The sequence below is a fragment of the Mastigoproctus giganteus genome, chromosome 6 (genome assembly GCF_048544385.1).
Source record: "Mastigoproctus giganteus isolate SK-2022 chromosome 6, ASM4854438v1, whole genome shotgun sequence".
NCBI lineage: Eukaryota > Metazoa > Arthropoda > Arachnida > Uropygi > Thelyphonidae > Mastigoproctus > Mastigoproctus giganteus.
Window position 1 is genome coordinate 15,897,032 of NC_143580.1, and position 17,711 is coordinate 15,914,742.

The following is a 17,711-nucleotide window of genomic DNA, read 5'->3' on the forward strand; positions in this document are numbered from 1 at the left end:
CAGTTGTTGCTTGGAAATCCGGATCGTAGCGAGACTATCAGTGAGATGAGAGCGGTTGAGGAGTGGCCGATTAGGTAGAGCTGGAGGTTGATTAGAAAATCTGGCAACGTAGTTGAGCCAGTCAATTGGGTCGATGTTGCTGGAAGAACTAGCCTTTGTTCTGTAGAATGGTTTTCCCCTTTTTAGGGTACTTTCGAGGTGCTTTTTAATTGCAGCTGATTTGTTTCTGTTGAATTCAGCCCTGGCTTTGGAGAATGAAATGCGGTCTTGGACATCGCCGGAAGCTTTCCACTTGGCGTGTAGTAATTGTTTGTAGTGGAAACTTTGGTTGAGCTGGGGAGTCCACCATGCTCTGGAGCGCGGAGTAATGGTGACTGTCTTGGTAGTGGTGTGAAGGGCTATGGTATTGATCCATTTGGTCATTAAATCGATTGCGGGGCTCAGTTCACATCCATCTAAGATGTTCCATGGGACTGTGGATGCGGCTTCAATGCAGAGTGCTGGATTCAGAAATTTTGGAGCGGTGACCTTTTTCACAGATTTGGTTTTGGGGGTATTGAAATATTTTTTGGGTAGGAGAGCTGTAAATATGATTGGTTGGTGGTCTGATTGAAACATGTCGGCTGTGGTTTCTTCGAGTTGGCATGTTGCCGAGGAATAGACTATGTCCAGTAGGTTTTGGTCTCTCGTTGGCTGGTAGTTAACTTGGAATATTTGGATTGATTGGAGAGATTCTGTGAGACGACTTTTGAGGTGTTGGGTAGATGGCGGAAGATTGAAGTCCCCACATACGATGTGAGTGGCTGCTCGGTGGAGATTATTTATTAACCAGTTAGTGGCTGTGTCAATGGCCATCATAGTTGGCGTTGGAGGAAGGTACAGGGATGCGACGTCTATAGTGGTACCTTGATGTTCCAGAGTTATCATTAAGGCTTCCACGTCTTGAGAGATACTTGAGACAGAGTGTACGATGGAGAACTTTGTCATATTGAAAATTATAGCAACTCCACCCCCTCTGCGGTTATCGCGAGAGGCAGCCAGTACATGAAAGCCTGCAGGAATGGAGCAGCTGATATCTGTCTGGTTCGCCTCTAACCACGTTTCAGCGAGGCACAATATGTCTAGTGAGTTTGAGAGTAGAATCTCTTCCAGTGTATTAAGTTTATTTCTTAAGGACCTGATATTCTGGAACATTACGCGGATGGTAGGAGAGGTTGTAATGCTTATCCTCACGGGAGGGAGCCTTGCTTCCCGGCTGTGAACAAGTAGAGGCTCTCGATAATGAGAGATCAGGACAGGGATGAGGCGACCTCGGGTTCTCTCGCATTGGAGGATGGTATTACCAACCTTGGGCGGAGTTTGTTCCAGTATGTTGGTGTGGGAAGATTCTAGTGCTGGCATCCTTTCTGGCAGGCAATTATACTCGCCAAGTCAGCTGGGACTACGGTGGGAGTACTTTTGTCAGATCTGAGTAGTCGCTTTAGGTTTCGAGGTTGATTGATAGTGAACCAGTCACCATTTGGCCTGATCCTCGTTCCGACAGGCCAACTGGTGACGCTTCCTATCAGGTCTACTTGCTGTCGGCTACAGTCAATTTTGAATGCAGCATATTGTTGACTCCTAGTTTGTAGTTTATGTACAGTTGGCCGTAGATTCAGCTCTTCATATGTAACCTGTTTCACTAGTTCAGAGGTTGTGCTTGGATCCAGTCGAGATACGAAAAGGCTGGTTGTACTGTTTCTGGTAGTGTCTTGAGTCCTGAAAGCTCATAGCTTGGAGTTTATTGCTATGCCGTACTTTATAGAGTTTCTCTGAGTGCGGGTTTCTTGTCTGGTATCGCCGTTTGGTAAAGCTGCTACAGATTGGGCAGTGCTGTTATCGTGGTTGCCATTCGTCTGATTTTGAATTATGTCGATTGAGCTCGCTTGGGCGTTGACGTGGCTTGATGAGATTGTCGGTATATTTTCTTGACTGCGTTGGGAAGTCAGTGATGGGTTTAGGTCACTGTCAGGGATTGAAGTTTGGAGGGAACTGTGCAATTTTATCGCTCTGCATGTTAGAGCTTGACCTTTGATGGTTTTGCCACTATTGCTCACCTCGGTGGCCAGGATTTCTGTGTATGACTTATCCCGGGGGGACTCTGAAGGTTGCGCATCATGGATGTTTCTTAGGGCTGTGCAGCCATGTTGGGGTGATGCTGATGTATCAGCACATTTGCACATCATGCTTTCCAGTGTGTGCGAGTTGGCTTGCGGACTGGCATTGATTTCGTGACTTGTTAGGCAACTAGTTATTTTCTCTATGAGGACTTCCACTATTTCGTTGATTTTGCTGTCAAAGATTTGCTTTAGGGATGACTTTAAGTATTGGATGTTAATTTCTGGTTCGGTTTGGCACCCTTCAGACCTCCGCGCAGGTGCGCTTTGGCTATTTTCAGATATTGGCATAATATAAGCTGTCTGAGGGGTTGTTGAAGATGCATCGATGCTTGCATGCGATGTGGACAGGTTCAGGTGGCCTGGTGTTGGTCTGTAGGAGGCGTCAGTATGAGGCATTATATCTGTAACGATGGTGTCAGTCTCGTAGGTATTATCGCTCATATTTTCTTGCAGCTTGGCATAGTGCTGAGTATTATCTAGTGGTGACGCGACTTCCGTGAAATCAACCTCACTGGGCTGTTTTTGCTTTGCGCTTTGGGCTGTGCGTGGCAAGTTCTGTGAGTTATTGTTGGAAATTTTCGGGTTGTCCTTGTGGCCTAATGAGCGTAGCTTCTTGCAGCATGATCCCTTGAATTTCAGCCTGGCTGCCATGGAAAGTTTCTTCCAGCTGGATGGGGACAGGCCCGAACATCCGGGACAGATGGGGTTATCACAGCTGGTACAGAGGATGACGTCAACAGCCAAATTATAGCAAAGGGCACATTTCTGTGTCGAGTTTAGGGGTTTTCCGTTTCTGCTCATATTTGGGAGGAAAACAGTGGGAATGTTCAATGGACGGGCGTTTGCGTAGTCTACGTGGATGTCTTGGTGTGTGTGTTGGCTTCGGGCTAGGGGTTGCGAACTTTCCGCACAGTCCAGTGAAGCTGAGTGAAAGCTGAGTGAAAACTTCAGCCTAATGCTGTGAACAGAAAGTAAGCTTTGCAGCACCCGGGGCTATGGTTGGTGAACAAAGGCTGGCAGAATACAACGTGCTATAGCATTCTTATTCGTTTGCAGTAATACGAATATGGAGAAACAGTAAATTCTATTTACCTGATTCAGGCGGCAGGATGAAAGCTTCGTCGTCATGAAAACTCCACGGACACAAAAACGGTTGATAGTTATTGTCTAAACTAAGAAGCATATTCTAGAGGGAACGAGCCAATATCATTCAATATACAATATCAATATACATATGTGCCAGGCTCTGATTATGTAGCTGAGCTATTCCTTGTTTATTGCCAGGAAAAATTGCTTATTTAGAAGCAAGAGATCATTATACAAAATGAACAGTTTTGAAATTTTATTTTTTTAGCATATACAGTATTGCTGTTTGTAATATTTTTATGTAAAGTACAGCATTGGTGTTTTTTTTTTTTTTTTTGGTCCTTGAGGTTGTCACAGACATTCCCTCAGATATGTCAGACAAGCTGTACTTGCTACCTGGGAGTCTAAAACGCTGATGGAACTGATATTCGGGTGACACTCAAGTCAAGTGGACCCAATTTCGGCGAAGTCCGGACGGGCTGTGACAGCCAAATCCTCTGCTTGCACCTTCACGATGGTGGGACTGTTAGTAATCCTGGGTATAACCTCCATGCACAAGTACATGGTGGGTGACCACCCAGGTGTGAACCAACGTAAGCAGGGTCGAGGTGTGGGGCCCACACCACATGGAGGAACGCCACCCCTCTATGTTACCAGGCAGTACTAGGTGGTAGATGACTCTCATCAACCGTTGAAATACCACCACTTTGCTTATTGGAGGCTTGAAGTGGTGGAACCCATGTTTAGTCTCTAGAGCTAAGTTCCGGTCAACCCTTCCCAATCTCTTCCATCATGCAGTATGATTGATGACTTTTGAGGTTATGATGAATGTCGTGGCGAGATCCAATATTCCTTACATTTCAAGGGTACAGCTCTAAAACGGTGTTCGCAGGCCGGCCGCTAGTTAGTACACCAGACCGAACCTATTGGTAACTCTCTAGGGAGCTTCCGGATCAGCTAGTGTATAATCTTGCTACCTCTACTCTGCCAGATAGTGACTGGAGGCAGTCCGAGTAGTGCCTTGACAATGCTCCCCCGCGTTGTCGAGGCCACGTTATGTCAAGAATCTGGGTATATTCTTACCATGTGTATACGATATCCAAAAATTTCATTACTTCATACAGCATGTCCCACCCACTTTTTCTTACTATTGAATACACCATGAATTGTCAAACTAATAGAGCAAGCTTATCTGCGAAAAGATCTAAACCTCCCAAGCACTTCCTTGTTCATTTCACAAATATACGTGGTCTCAATTCTAATCTTAGTGATGTCCATTTCCACTTGCAGTCTGCCAAACCCCATGTACTTTTTCTGACAGAATCTCAGTTATCGGTTGATTCAACTACTGCTCATCTCAGATGCCCAAATTATTCGCTGTATCATTCCTTTCGCCTCAAAGGTGGTACTTGTGTATATATCCGTTCTGATATTCCCTGTCAGAGACTTGGCAATTTGGAATCTCCTCTCTTTGATCTTCTCTGGCTTAAAATCTCTCTCTACCTCATTGTGTCAAATTCATCTGTTGTCTCTACCGTTCTCCCAACTCCACTAATCACTTGGAGCTCTCTGACTTTCTCTCTTTGCAACTTGACTTTCTCCAGTCCAACTTTCCTAATAGTGAGGTAATTTTCCTTGGTGATTTTAATGTTCACAACTCCAACTGGCTTCCGTTTTCTAATCACACAGACCCAGCTGGTCGAGATGCTGAGGCTTTTGCAATTACTAATGACCTTGCACAGATTATTTATTTACCTACAAGAATACCAGACAATCCTAATCATACAGCCAACACGCTTGATCTTTTTCTCACAAACAACCCTTTTAAGTACACGGTCGAAGTGAGAGGTCCTTTAGGCACTTCAGATCAACTCGGTGATTGTCTGTTCTCCAATAGAGCCTTTATCTCATGGCTATTCCCAACCTCGTGTTGTTTGGCATTACAAGAATGCAAAATGGGATGACCTGCAAGATTTCTTTTCCTTGGACGGATTACTGTTTCAAAACTTCTGATGTCAACGTTTGCTCAGATCGTGTCAGTGAAATTATTCTTGCAGGAATGGAATCCTTTTTCCCACACTTCACTTTAAAATCTCGTCCTTTATCTAAACCTTGATTTTCCAATAAATGTGCTAAGGCTGTTCAAGAGAAGAATGTTGCATATCGTAATTGGATTGTTTCTAATTCTTCAGTTTCATTTTCTGCCTACACCAAAGCTCACAATAATTGTAAAGCAGTTATTAATCAGTCCAGACTAGAGTTTGAACAGGCTAAGAGTAGAAAACTTGCTTCTTGCCCTAATGGTAGCCAAGCATTCTGGTCTCTTGCCAAAGCTATTGGCCACAACTTTTGCCAATCTCTGCTCCCACCTCTGTCCAAACCAGATAGTTCTGTTGTCATTCAGCCAAGGATAAAGCTGACTTTCTAGCATCCCATTTTTTTCCAACTCATGTATTAATGATCTTGGTAAAACACCTCCCACCATTCTCAACACACTCTATTCAATGCCTCCTGTGGTCTTCCGTCAAAAGGATGTCAGAACGATTTTGATGAATCTTGATGGTAAGAAAGCTCCAGGTCCCGATGGTATTTCTCCATTTGTTCTCAAAACCTGTGCTCCTGAACTTACTCCTATTCTTTGCCACCTTTTTTCACTTTCTTATTCCAAAGGTGTTTTTCCTTCTGCTTGGAAATTTGCTCATATCCAGCCAGTTCCTAAAAAGGGTGACAAATCCCTCCCATCCAATTATCGTCCCATTGCAATTACTTCTACTCTTTCTAAAGTAATGGAGAAATCAATTAACCGCCAACTCTTAAACTACCTAGAAACCTTCCGTCTGATCAACGATCGGCAGTATGGATCCCGTCAGTGTCGATCCACTGGTGATATTCTGGCTTATGTTACCCATTTATGGACTAATTCAATGGAAAGGTTCGGTGAAACACAAGTAGTTGCTCTTGACATCTCAAAGGCTTTCGATCGTGTTTGGCATAAAGGTCTTCTAAACAAGCTTCCATCTTATGGTTTGCCAACTGTTTTTAGTAATTGGTTATCCAGTTTTCTCTCTGATCGCTCACTGAGGGTGATGGTAGATGGCTCTCTGTCTTCTAACTTCTCCACTAATGCGGTGTCCCCCAAGGTTCAGTTCTTTCCCCCACTCTTTTCCTCTTGTATATTAATGACCTTCTTCCATTGACTGGAAATCCTATCCATAGTTTTGCCGATGATAGCACATTGCATTCCCCTTTCCACTTTGAGAAACCTTGTCCTGCTCAATCAGCTTCAACTTCTCAAAAATCTGCTACCAATTCCTTAAATACTGATCTTCAGGTAATTCTCCAGTGGGGCAAAGACAACATATTTGATTTCAACCCTTCTAAAACTCAGTCTTGTCTTATATCTTGCAAAAAGGATTCTTCTGCTCCTATGCTTATCTTTAGCGACACTCCGATTTCTAGGCAAAATGATATATCTCTTTTGGGGATTACCCTGACTTCTAATCTCTCTTGGCACAAGCACATTACAAATATTGCTTCCTCTGCATCTAAAAAACTTGGTTTTCTCTTTTGCTCTCGGTGTTACTTTTCTTCCAAACAGCTGTTCACTCTGTATAAATCGCAAATCCGCCCTGCCATGGAATATTGTTCCCACATCTGGGGTGGTGTCCCGAAAACCTCTCTCAGGCTTCTTGATTCCATTCAGAAGAGTCCAGTTAGGTTAATTAATGATTCATCTCTAACAGTCTTTCCACTCGCTGTCTCATAGACGTACTATTTCTGCTGCATGCCTCTTCTACAGATACTTCCATGGGCACCGTTCTTCTGAATTGGCTTCTATAATTCCCGCTCTCTCTTTCAAAACAGTCCGAACACGTGCTGCCACCAGCCAACATCCATTTACTGTCCAACTTCAAACCCACAGAACCAATGTTTCATCTTCCTCATTTATTCATTCAACTGCCGTTTTCTGGAACAACCTTCCTTCATACATATTTCCTGAAAATTACAGTCTGCAGAAGTTCAAGTCCAATGTCAACAAATATCTTCTTTCATCTTCTCAACCTCCATGGTATTAAGTACTATAAGTTCTAATACCTCTCGTGTTTGGGGTTTACATTAAAAAAAATTAAAAAAAATTGCTGAATAAAATTGACTTAGATTAAAAATGATTTCCTAATTTATAATTTAATTATTGTATATTCATATAAAAAAAATTAGGTGTCAATTTTATTTTTGACTATACTATGTCAGCTTATAATGTGGACATTGAAATTGTCCCTCAGCACTCATTTAATATCACACCCACACTGTATTATGAAAATATAGAGACACAGATGTGTAGGTGCTTGAGAAATCCTACACTGGATGTATGTATGTCCATGGGCAACAGTTTGCCTACCACAACAAGGATAATTCCTGAAGGACACACTTTGAAGAATGATAACATACTTAAAAACATTGCCTTATAATATATATGTGATATTTATGTTGTATCATTTATAATTAAAAATATTTATAATACAATAAAATTATGTTCCTGGAGCATTAGAATTTTACACATTATTTGAATAGATTTAGTTTAATCTTTTAAAATTATTTTACAGAATTTGGTAGTCAACTACCACATGAAGGAGGAGCCTTTTATACATCTGATACAATGGATTCTGTGCGTCTGTATTACAGAGATGCATGGCCACCCATATTACATGCTGCAGCACTTTGGTTATGCAGTGGAGGTTTTGAAAATCAGTCCATTACAGTAGCTAGTCCCACACAGAGAGGTCTCGATACCTATGTTATTCAAGTCAATAAGAGTTTAGATGATGTTAATACTGATCACTTTCATCTTTTGTTTGGTGGGTACCTGCTTTTATGGTTTCCTAAATAGCTTAAGTATTGTATAAGAGATATTCACTGCAATTCTCCTTTTTTCAATTATTTTATTTTGTTGATTAAAATTTTTCAATATAATTTTAATTTTTCTTGTGTGGATTAAAAACAAGCTCCTTATGAGTGTTGACTGAAGTCATGTGGTAACATAGGCAGATGTGAATATACACAGTGTGAGACTGAGCTAATATGTTTTCACAAAAAAAAAAAAAAAAGGAAAGAACGAAAAAATGCACATGGCCCATTAATAATCACAGCACTATTACATAGTATATTGGCTCCCAAATACAGTTAACAGAAGCTGTAAAACTTCACCAGTCACTTTTGGCCTGAATCAGAGCATATTTTTATTTATTTATTATTTTTTTTTTTTTTGAGCAGTTTGCAGAATGAAACATTGAATGGAACAAGAGTAAACAATTTTTCATATTGCAGCACATGATGAAGCTAATACACATTTGAAACAAATCTGCAAAAGTTCAACTGGATGCACTTCCACACAGAAAATTCATCATACTCTCAGGTATGATGAATTTTCTCAAGTATGATGAATGGTACTGTGTACCATTACAGAAGAAATTCATTACACAGTAAATTTCTGTAATGTTACACATTGTTTGCTTCTTTGCTGATGCTATGTATGCATCAAGTGTTCACTTGTATATGCAGAATCACAGCAAATTTCCACACTTCGCTCTCTCTCAACCATATTTTTCCAATTTAAATTTGTTCCTGGTTTGTGTATCATCTGAGAAAGAGACTAGCTAGGTTTTGCAGATGTGAAAATGCTTACATATAAAATGTGATGCCCATGGTAATAAAGACAAGACAATCATTGCCTTCTGTGTTCATTTTCTGCTTTTGTAAGAAATACCTACAGGTTTTTGGAAACATGATTTACACACAAGGCTATTTTTTGCCTGTATTAGCATATCAACAACCAGAATGTAAATTTTTAGGTCACAAAAAATGCAAAGAAGAGCAATCAGACATACTTATGCCATTCATATCCAACACTTGATTTCTTGATCAAAAAAATCAATTTTTCTTGATTTTTAAATTCACTCTATACAAAATTTTCACATCATTTGAGCAAGAGTAACTCTAGTAGAATCTTTACATGTAAAGCAAAGTTTTGTTCTATCAAGGCAAGCCACCTTATCAAGTGTTATTTAAGGAGAATTCTACTAAACTTGCAAATAACATATACTGGCCATTTTGTCAGGGATTTATTTGTTGGACCATCAGTATAGTTGTATGTACATGTCTGGGATGGGAGGGAATCACCATGGGAATTGCCCACCAAAAGTGGGTGTGAAACTATTTTTTAACCCTTATTTCAATTCACCATGGTTTATATTTATTATTTTATTTTATTTTTTTGAATACTAATGACTTAGTATTAGTATTGGCAAATGATGCAAGAAAGTAAGCTTATAAAGCATCGGCCAAAAAAAAAAAAAAACCCCTTCCCACATCACATGTGCATCCCTCCAAGTATTTATATAATTCTTCCTTGAAATTGTTCAAACTACCCACTTCCACAACAACAGATGGAGGTTTGTTCCAACAATCAAGCACTCGGAGCTGAAGGCAAACTAAGACATCTATCCTGCAACCATCTTTCCTCAATTTAAATTTATGCTCCCTCATATGTGTAGTCTGAGCAAGAGGAAGAATGCCATCTGCATTCAGCCTGCTCAATCCATTCAAAGCCTTAAACACCTCAATCAGATCACTTCACAGGTTTTTAGGTTCCAGATGTGCAGTTTGCAGAACTGCAGACTTTTGTGGTAAGACCACCCCTTTTGTTCCCCTCACCAATCTTATATTTCCCTTCTCTGCACCCATTCCAGCAGATTTACATCCTTCCTAAAATGAGGCTGCCACATCTCATCGGATGCACCATAACCGTTGCCTTGTACAATGGGATAATCACCTCCTTATCCCTCCTAGCAAAATTCTTGTATATCATTGACAAAACCCCATGTGCTGTCCTGGCTGCCTGTCTGCTCAGAAAGCTGCAAATCTGACTGCACAATTATCCCTCCATGCCTTTTTTGTTTTCCAGTACCCTGAGTGTAGCATCCTAGATTAATGTACCACACAGTTGGTACATTAAAATCTGGGATTACTGCCCCATATGCGGTACCTTGCATTTGTCAATGTTAAACTTCAATTGCCATTTCTTAGCCAATCTGCTTATTTTTTTATATCTTGTTGCAGTAGCATACCTTGATTACTGTCATTAACCACCCTTCCAACCTTTGTATCATCTGCAAACTCAAGACATTAAGCATAATATGCTTTCATCTATATCATAAATAAATACTGAAAATAACAATGAGCTTAGCACTGAACCCTAATGTTATTAGTGAGATCCCCCTAATAACATTAGTCCATGAAGAGCAGTGTCCATTAATAACCATTCTCTGTCTTCTCCCACTCAGCCATCCCTTTATCCATAGCAGTAGCTTGCTCTTAATGCTGCACTGCTCCAATTTGTACAGCAGTCTTTTACATGCAACAGTATCAAAAGCTTCATTGAAATCTAAGTGTATGATATAAAAATTGTTTTTTGCACCCAGTTCCTTTGTTACTGCATCATAGTATTCAATCAAATTGGTCAGACAAGATTGTCCATTTAAAAAATCCATGCTGTGATTGCAGTATAATTGCATTCCTCTCTTGATGGTCCTGAATTACTCCTTTAACCAGTAATTTCATTATTTTCCCTGGAACAGAAGTTAACAGATCTGTAATATTATTTATGTCACCTTTTGATCCCCTTTGTGAATTGGGGATACATTTACACATCTTCAGTGTAAATGTATCCCCAAACGGACCTCCCCTAAATCCAGACATGCTCTCATAATTATGACTAAAAGTTTGCTTACCACCTTTGCTGCCTACCTTAATATAATTGAATAGACCCCTTCTACACCTGGTGACACCTTTTGTGTTTAGCTTCAATTTCTCTTCCACTTTTCTCTCAGTTATCATATCATTTAGTTCCCTGTTAGAGTTGAATAAATTCTGGCATTCCCTTTCCTAAAAAATTCCTCATGTGTGAATGTAGATGTAAAATAACTCTTCAGTTGTCACCAACCTGAGCAGGATTATCAACAGTTAAACCATCAATATCAAGTGGAACAATGTGATTCACCAAGTTCCTTCTACTTTTAACATAAGTAAAGAAGTCTTTGCCGGAGACTTCTCGTAATCTGCATTAGTTTGCCTAACCACCTCTCTAACTTGATTGTAGACTAGTTTATATCTACCATATGCTTCTGTATCACGTGATAATTTATATGCATCCGATGCCATTTTTCTTCTGTGTTACAAGTCTCATTAGTTCATCTGACATCCATTTTAAGTCTTAGCCATGAACAGTATTTCTTATTTGGTATGAAAAGTAGTAACTTCTATTATTACTTCCCTGAACACTTCCCATTTAGAATTTGCTGTTAGTAACATCATTTGGTCTCACTGCATATAATTTAATTGTCTGGTACCACTGTAGTCACCCTTACAAAAGCCCTTCCCTTTACCCTTGACAGCAGTTGTCTTTAAATAAATCCTACACAATACACTGTGATCACTGCCACCCAGTGGGTCTTTTACCTGCAGATTCTTAATGCATGAAGAATTGCTGCTGATAATAAGTCATCCAGTAAATCCACAGAATTCTTTCTAGTGCATGTAACCAACCTACAAGTTCCAGTCAATATCTGGAAAGTTATAATCCCGCATTATAAGACATTCTAGTTTAATGGACCCTCTATTTCTCTGTATAAATGTGTTATACCCATTACAGACATTAACACTTATTTTTTGTTTTCCCTTATGTCACACCAAACTGACTCAACATTGCACTGGCTACCAATGTCGACTGAATGCGCTGCCTTAGATTTAATATTCTTAATTAAGAGTATAACTCTCTTCCCTCCTATCCTATCTGATCTTTCTGTACACGTTGTATTCCCCATATTAAAATTCTGCATCCCTTATGTCAGAGTGATTATCACGTGTCCAATATTGCTACAATGTCTGTATTTTATGAGTTAATCAGTACTTCAAATTCATCAAATTTATTTGCTATGCTCCTAGCATTAGTGTAGATGCCAGTATACATGCATCTGTTCTTAATCTTTGTTTCCATAACACATTCCATGTATTTACTTGTTCCATGAGGACCCACAGCAAGGCTTGAAATTCCTGACACTTTGCTTTCCAGACTGCTGCAAGTTCAAATAGATTCAGTGCAAGAATCACTTTCATCTCTGCCTGCAGCTTTAATTAATCCATTAATCTGCTTATGTCCTCAAGCTATCAGTTTTCTCACCCACCTGATATTGACCAGATGGCATCAGCAAATATTCTTGCACCCCTTTTATTTAAGTGTATCTCATCCCTGTAAAAACAGTCTCTCCTGTTAACAAGTGTAGACCACATTGAGAAAAATTCTGTTCCATCAGCCTTGCACAGTCCCTCCTGGGCCAAACTGATTGACAAGGCACTCAACACATGCTTCCTCCTATCGTGTCTGGGCAGAATTGCAGGCACCTTTAAATTTATTCCTAACTCACAACTTTTACCCAAGATTGCCTTGTACTAGTTAAGTAAGTCCTCAGATCTCTTACTCTTAACATCATTAGTGCCAATGTGTACAATAACATCCCCTTAAAAGATATGTTTTCCAACATCATCTGCTTTTACCCCTGGAAGACATGGTTCTGTTCTTTTTTTTTTTTTTTTTTGTGCATAATATATATCATGTTTCCCTCTCAATAGAGCTACTGATAATAATTACATCCTGTGGGTTGTGCAGCTGAGCACATGATGGGTCCCCATTTTAATTTCTTTCAGGACATCCACCCTATTCTTCAAGCTCTCATAAATGCCCATCAGAACCCTTAGCTTGCACCTAATTTCCTCACACTCTTGACTGAGTGTGAGTGTTAATGATTTTCTGAAAATTTTGTTAGTATGTTTGATTTTTTTTTTATCCCCTCTGGTTTAATTATTGGCAGTAATAGTAAGATTACATGAACTTGTGATGCAATTCGAAAGCTAGTTTTATAGATGGTCTGTCTCACTAAGAATCTACAAAATAAAGATAAAGCAATAGGGATAATGTGGAGAGTGTTGATTTTGCTTCCACTAGCATAGCCACCATTGCCCATACTGAACCATGTTATGCAGTTGCTGAATTTCTGGTAATACTCATCATAATGTCAACTGTTCTGTTATCTTTTTTTTTTTTTTTTTTTATGTGAACCCCAAACACGAGAGGTATTAGAACCTATAGTACTTAGTACCGTGCTTGGGTTGGAGGTTGAAAAGACGAAAGAAGATATTTGTTGACATTGGACTTGAACTTCTGTAGATTGTAATTTTCAGGAAATACGTATGAAGGAAGGTTGTTCCAGAAAACGGCAGTTGAATGAATAAATGAGGATGATGAAAAGTTGGTTCTGTGAGTTTGAAGTTGGACAGTAAATGGATGTTGGCTGGTGGCGGCACGTGTTCGGACTGTTTTGAAAGAGAGAGCGGGAATTATAGAAGCCAATTCAGAAGAACAGTGCCCGTGGAAGTATCTGTAGAAGAGGCATGCAGCAGAAACAGTACGTCTATGAGAAAGTGAGTGGAGAGACTCTGTTAGAGATGAATCATTAATTAACCTAACTGCCCTCTTCTGAATGGAATCAAGAAGTCTGAGAGAGGTTTTGGGGGCACCACCCCAGATGTGGGAACAATAATCCATGGCAGGGCGGATTTGCGATTTATACAGAGTGAACAGCTGTTTGGAAGAAAAGTAATGCCGAGAGCGAAAGAAAAAACCAAGTTTTTTAGATGCAGAGGAAGCAATATTTGTAATGTGCTTGTGCCAAGAGAGATTAGAAGTCAGGGTAATCCCCAAAAGAGATATATCATTTTGCCTAGAAATCGGAATGTCGCTAAAGATAAGCATAGGAGCAGAAGAATCCTTTTTGCAAGATATAAGACAAGACTGAGTTTTAGAAGGGTTGAAATCAACTAAGTTGTCTTTGCCCCACTGGAGAATTACCTGAAGATCAGTATTTAAGGAATTGGTAGCAGATTTTTGAGAAGTTAAAGCTGATTGAGCAGGACAAGGTTTCTCAAAATGGAAAGTGGAATGCAATGTGCTATCATCGGCAAAACTATGGATAGGATTTCCAGTCAATGGAAGAAGGTCATTAATATACAAGAGGAAAAGAGTGGGGGAGAGAACTGAACCTTGGGGGACACCGCATTAGTGGAGAAGTTAGAAGACAGAGAGCCATCTACCATCACCCTCAGTGAGCGATCAGAGAGAAAACTGGATAACCAATTACTAAAAACAGTTGGCAAACCATAAGATGGAAGCTTGTTTAGAAGACCTTTATGCCAAACACGATCGAAAGCCTTTGAGATGTCAAGAGCAACTACTTGTGTTTCACCGAACCTTTCCATTGAATTAGTCCATAAATGGGTAACATAAGCCAGAATATCACCAGTGGATTGACACTGACGGGATCCATACTGGCGATCGTTGATCAGACGGAAGGTTTCTAGATAGTTTAAGAGTTGGCGGTTAATTGATTTCTCCATTACTTTAGAAAGAGTAGAAGTAATTGCAATGGGACGATAATTGGATGGGAGGGATTTGTCACCCTTTTTAGGAACTGGCTGGATATGAGCAAATTTCCAAGCAGAAGGAAAAACACCTTTGGAATAAGAAAGTGAAAAAAGGTGGCAAAGAATAGGAGTAAGTTCAGGAGCACTGGCTTTGAGAACAAGTGGAGAAATACCTTCAGGACCTGGAGCTTTCTTAGCATCAAGATTCATCAAAATCTTTCTTATATCCTTTTGACGGAAGACCACAGGAGGCATTGAATGGAGCGTGTTGGGAATGGTGGGAGGGGTTTTACCAAGATCATTAATACATGAGCTGGAAGAAAAATGGGATGCTAGCAGGTCAGCTTTATCCTTGGCTGAAGTGACAACAGAACCATCTGGTTTGGACAGAGGTGGGAGCAGAGATGGGCAAAAGTTGCGTCCAATAGCTTTGGCAAGAGACCAGAATGCTCGGCTACCATCAGGGCAAGAAGCAAGTTTTCTACTCTTAGCCTGTTCAAACTCTAGTTTGGACTGATTAATAACTGCTTTACATTGTGTGAGCTTTGGTGTTGGCAGAAAATGAAACTGAAGAATTAGAAAGAAGCCAATTACGATATGCAACATTCTTCTCTTGAACAGCCTTAGCACATTTATTGGAAAACCAAGGTTTAGATAGAGGACGAGATTTTAAAGTGGAGTTTGGGATAAAGGATTCCATTCCTGCAAGAATAATTTCACTGACACGATCTGAGCAAACGTTGACATCAGAAGTTTTGAAACAATAATCCGACCAAGGAAAAGAAGACAAGAAGTCTCGCAGGTCATCCCATTTTGCATTCTTGTAATGCCAAACAACACGAGGTTGGGAATAGCCATGAGATAAAGGTTCCATTGGAGAAGAGACAATCACCAAGTTGTGATCTGAAGTGCCTAAAGGACCTCTAACTTCGACCGTGTACTTAGAAGGGTTGTTTGTGAGAAAAAGATCAAGCGTATTGGCTGTATGATTAGGATTGTCCGGTATTCTTGTAGGTAAATGAACAATCTGTGCTAGGTCATTAGTAATTGCAAAAGCCTCAGCATCTCGACCTGCTGGGTCGGTGTGACTAGAAAATGGAAGCCAGCTGGAGTTGTGAACATTAAAATCACCAAGGAAAATTACCTCACTGTTAGGAAAGTTGGACTGGAGAAAGTCAAGTTGCAAAGAGAGGAAGTCAAAGAGCTCCAAGTGATTAGTGGAGTTGGGAGAACGGTAGAGACAACAGATGAATTTGACACAATGGGGTAGAGAGATTTTAAGCAAGAGGCAAAATCCCATCAGCATTGAGCATGCTCAAAACATTCAAGGCTTTATACACCTCTATTAGATCACCTCGCCGGTGCCTAGTCTCCAGACACTGTAATTTGCAAAACTTAAGCCTTTCTTCATAAGAGCAACCCTTTGTTCCATTCACTAATCTTGTTGCCTTTCTCTGTACTCGTTCCAGCAGCTCTATATCCTTCTTGAAATGAGGCCTCCAGACCTGTATACAGTACTCAAGGTGTGGTCTGACCATTGGCTTATACAAGGGAATAATCACCTCATCCCTGCTAGAAAAATTATTGTATATCATTGATAAGACATCATGAGCTACTCTTGCAGCCCGTCTGCACTGCTCAGAGAACTTCATATCTGCCTGCAAAATTACCCCCCAGGTCCTTTTCATTCTCTACCGCTGTCAGTGTAGTACCACAGAGTTGATACGTTGCCCTGGGGTTGCTGTTTCCCATATGTAGTACTTTACATTTGTCAATTTTAAACTTCATTTGCCACCTCTCAGCCCATCTGCTCAACCTTTCCAGATCCTGTTGCAGCAGCATAGCGTCAGTAGTGTTCTTAACAACCCTGCCAACCTTTGTATCGTCTGCAAACTTGGACATTAAGCTTGATATACCATCATCAATATTATTTATAAATACAGAAAATAATGGACCCAACACTGAACCCTGAGGGACTCCACTAATAACATTAGTCCACGATGAGCAGTGTCCATTGATTACCACTCTCTGTCTTTTCCCCCTCAACCACTCCTTTATCCTTTGCAGCAATATGTCGCCTCCGTAGCCAGGTGGGAAGGAGCAGCAGTGTGTAGCACATGCTTCTTGATTAGACCGGGGTTCGAGCCCGTCACCACCAAATACGGAGGATGCGGAAAGGTCAGGGAATGACCGCCGCATATCCCGGAGCAATATGGCCTTAGTTGCTAATGCTCCTAAAAACCAAATAACTAACTAACTAATAGCAGCAATTTGCCTCTAATACCACACTGCTCCAATTTGTGCAGCAGTCTTCCATGTGCAACAGTATCAAAAGCCTTTCTAAGATCCAAGTATATAATATCAAAGTTATTCCCTGCATCCAGTTCTTTTGTGACTGCATCATAGTGTCCAATCAAATTGGTCAGGCAAGATTTCCCCTTAACAAAACTAGGCATCTATGAGGGATCTGATTGAGATGTATAAAGCCTTGAATGGTTTGAGCATGTTCAGTGCTGATGGGATTCTTCCTCTTGCTCAGAATAATCACCTGAGAGGGCCTAAATTCAAATTGAGGAAAGACAGTTGTAGGATAGATGTGCACAAGTTTGCCTTTAGCCAGCGGGTAGTTGATTGGGAGAACAAACTTACATCTTTTCATGTTGAAGTTGATAGCCTAAATAAATTTAAGGCTAAGCTGGACAGGTATTAGGAATGAAGGGAGGGGTGAAATAAGAACGTTTTTTTTTTTTTTTTGGCTGATGCTGCATAAGCTTGCTTTCTTGCATCATATGCCTATACTAATGTTAATGTTAAAAACCATGCTGTGTCCGAGCTATAACTGAAGTCTTGTCTAGATGATCCTGCAGTGCTTCTTTAACCAGTGCCTCCATTAATTTTCCTGGAAGAGAAGTTAAACTCACAGGTCTATAATTA

The 17,711-nt window shown here is 40.3% G+C and overlaps 1 protein-coding gene across 1 annotated transcript in view; it reads left to right on the forward strand.

Annotated features, from left to right (window-relative positions):
* LOC150084004 (HEAT repeat-containing protein 5B) overlaps nucleotides 1-17,711 on the forward strand; it is a 406,846-nt gene that overhangs the window by 321,438 nt on the left and 67,697 nt on the right. Inside the window, exon 31 of the mRNA XM_090375841.1 lies at nucleotides 7,850-8,101. Within this exon, the coding sequence (XP_090231967.1) occupies nucleotides 7,850-8,101 (252 nt within the window). The remainder of the gene's footprint in view (nucleotides 1-7,849; nucleotides 8,102-17,711) is intronic.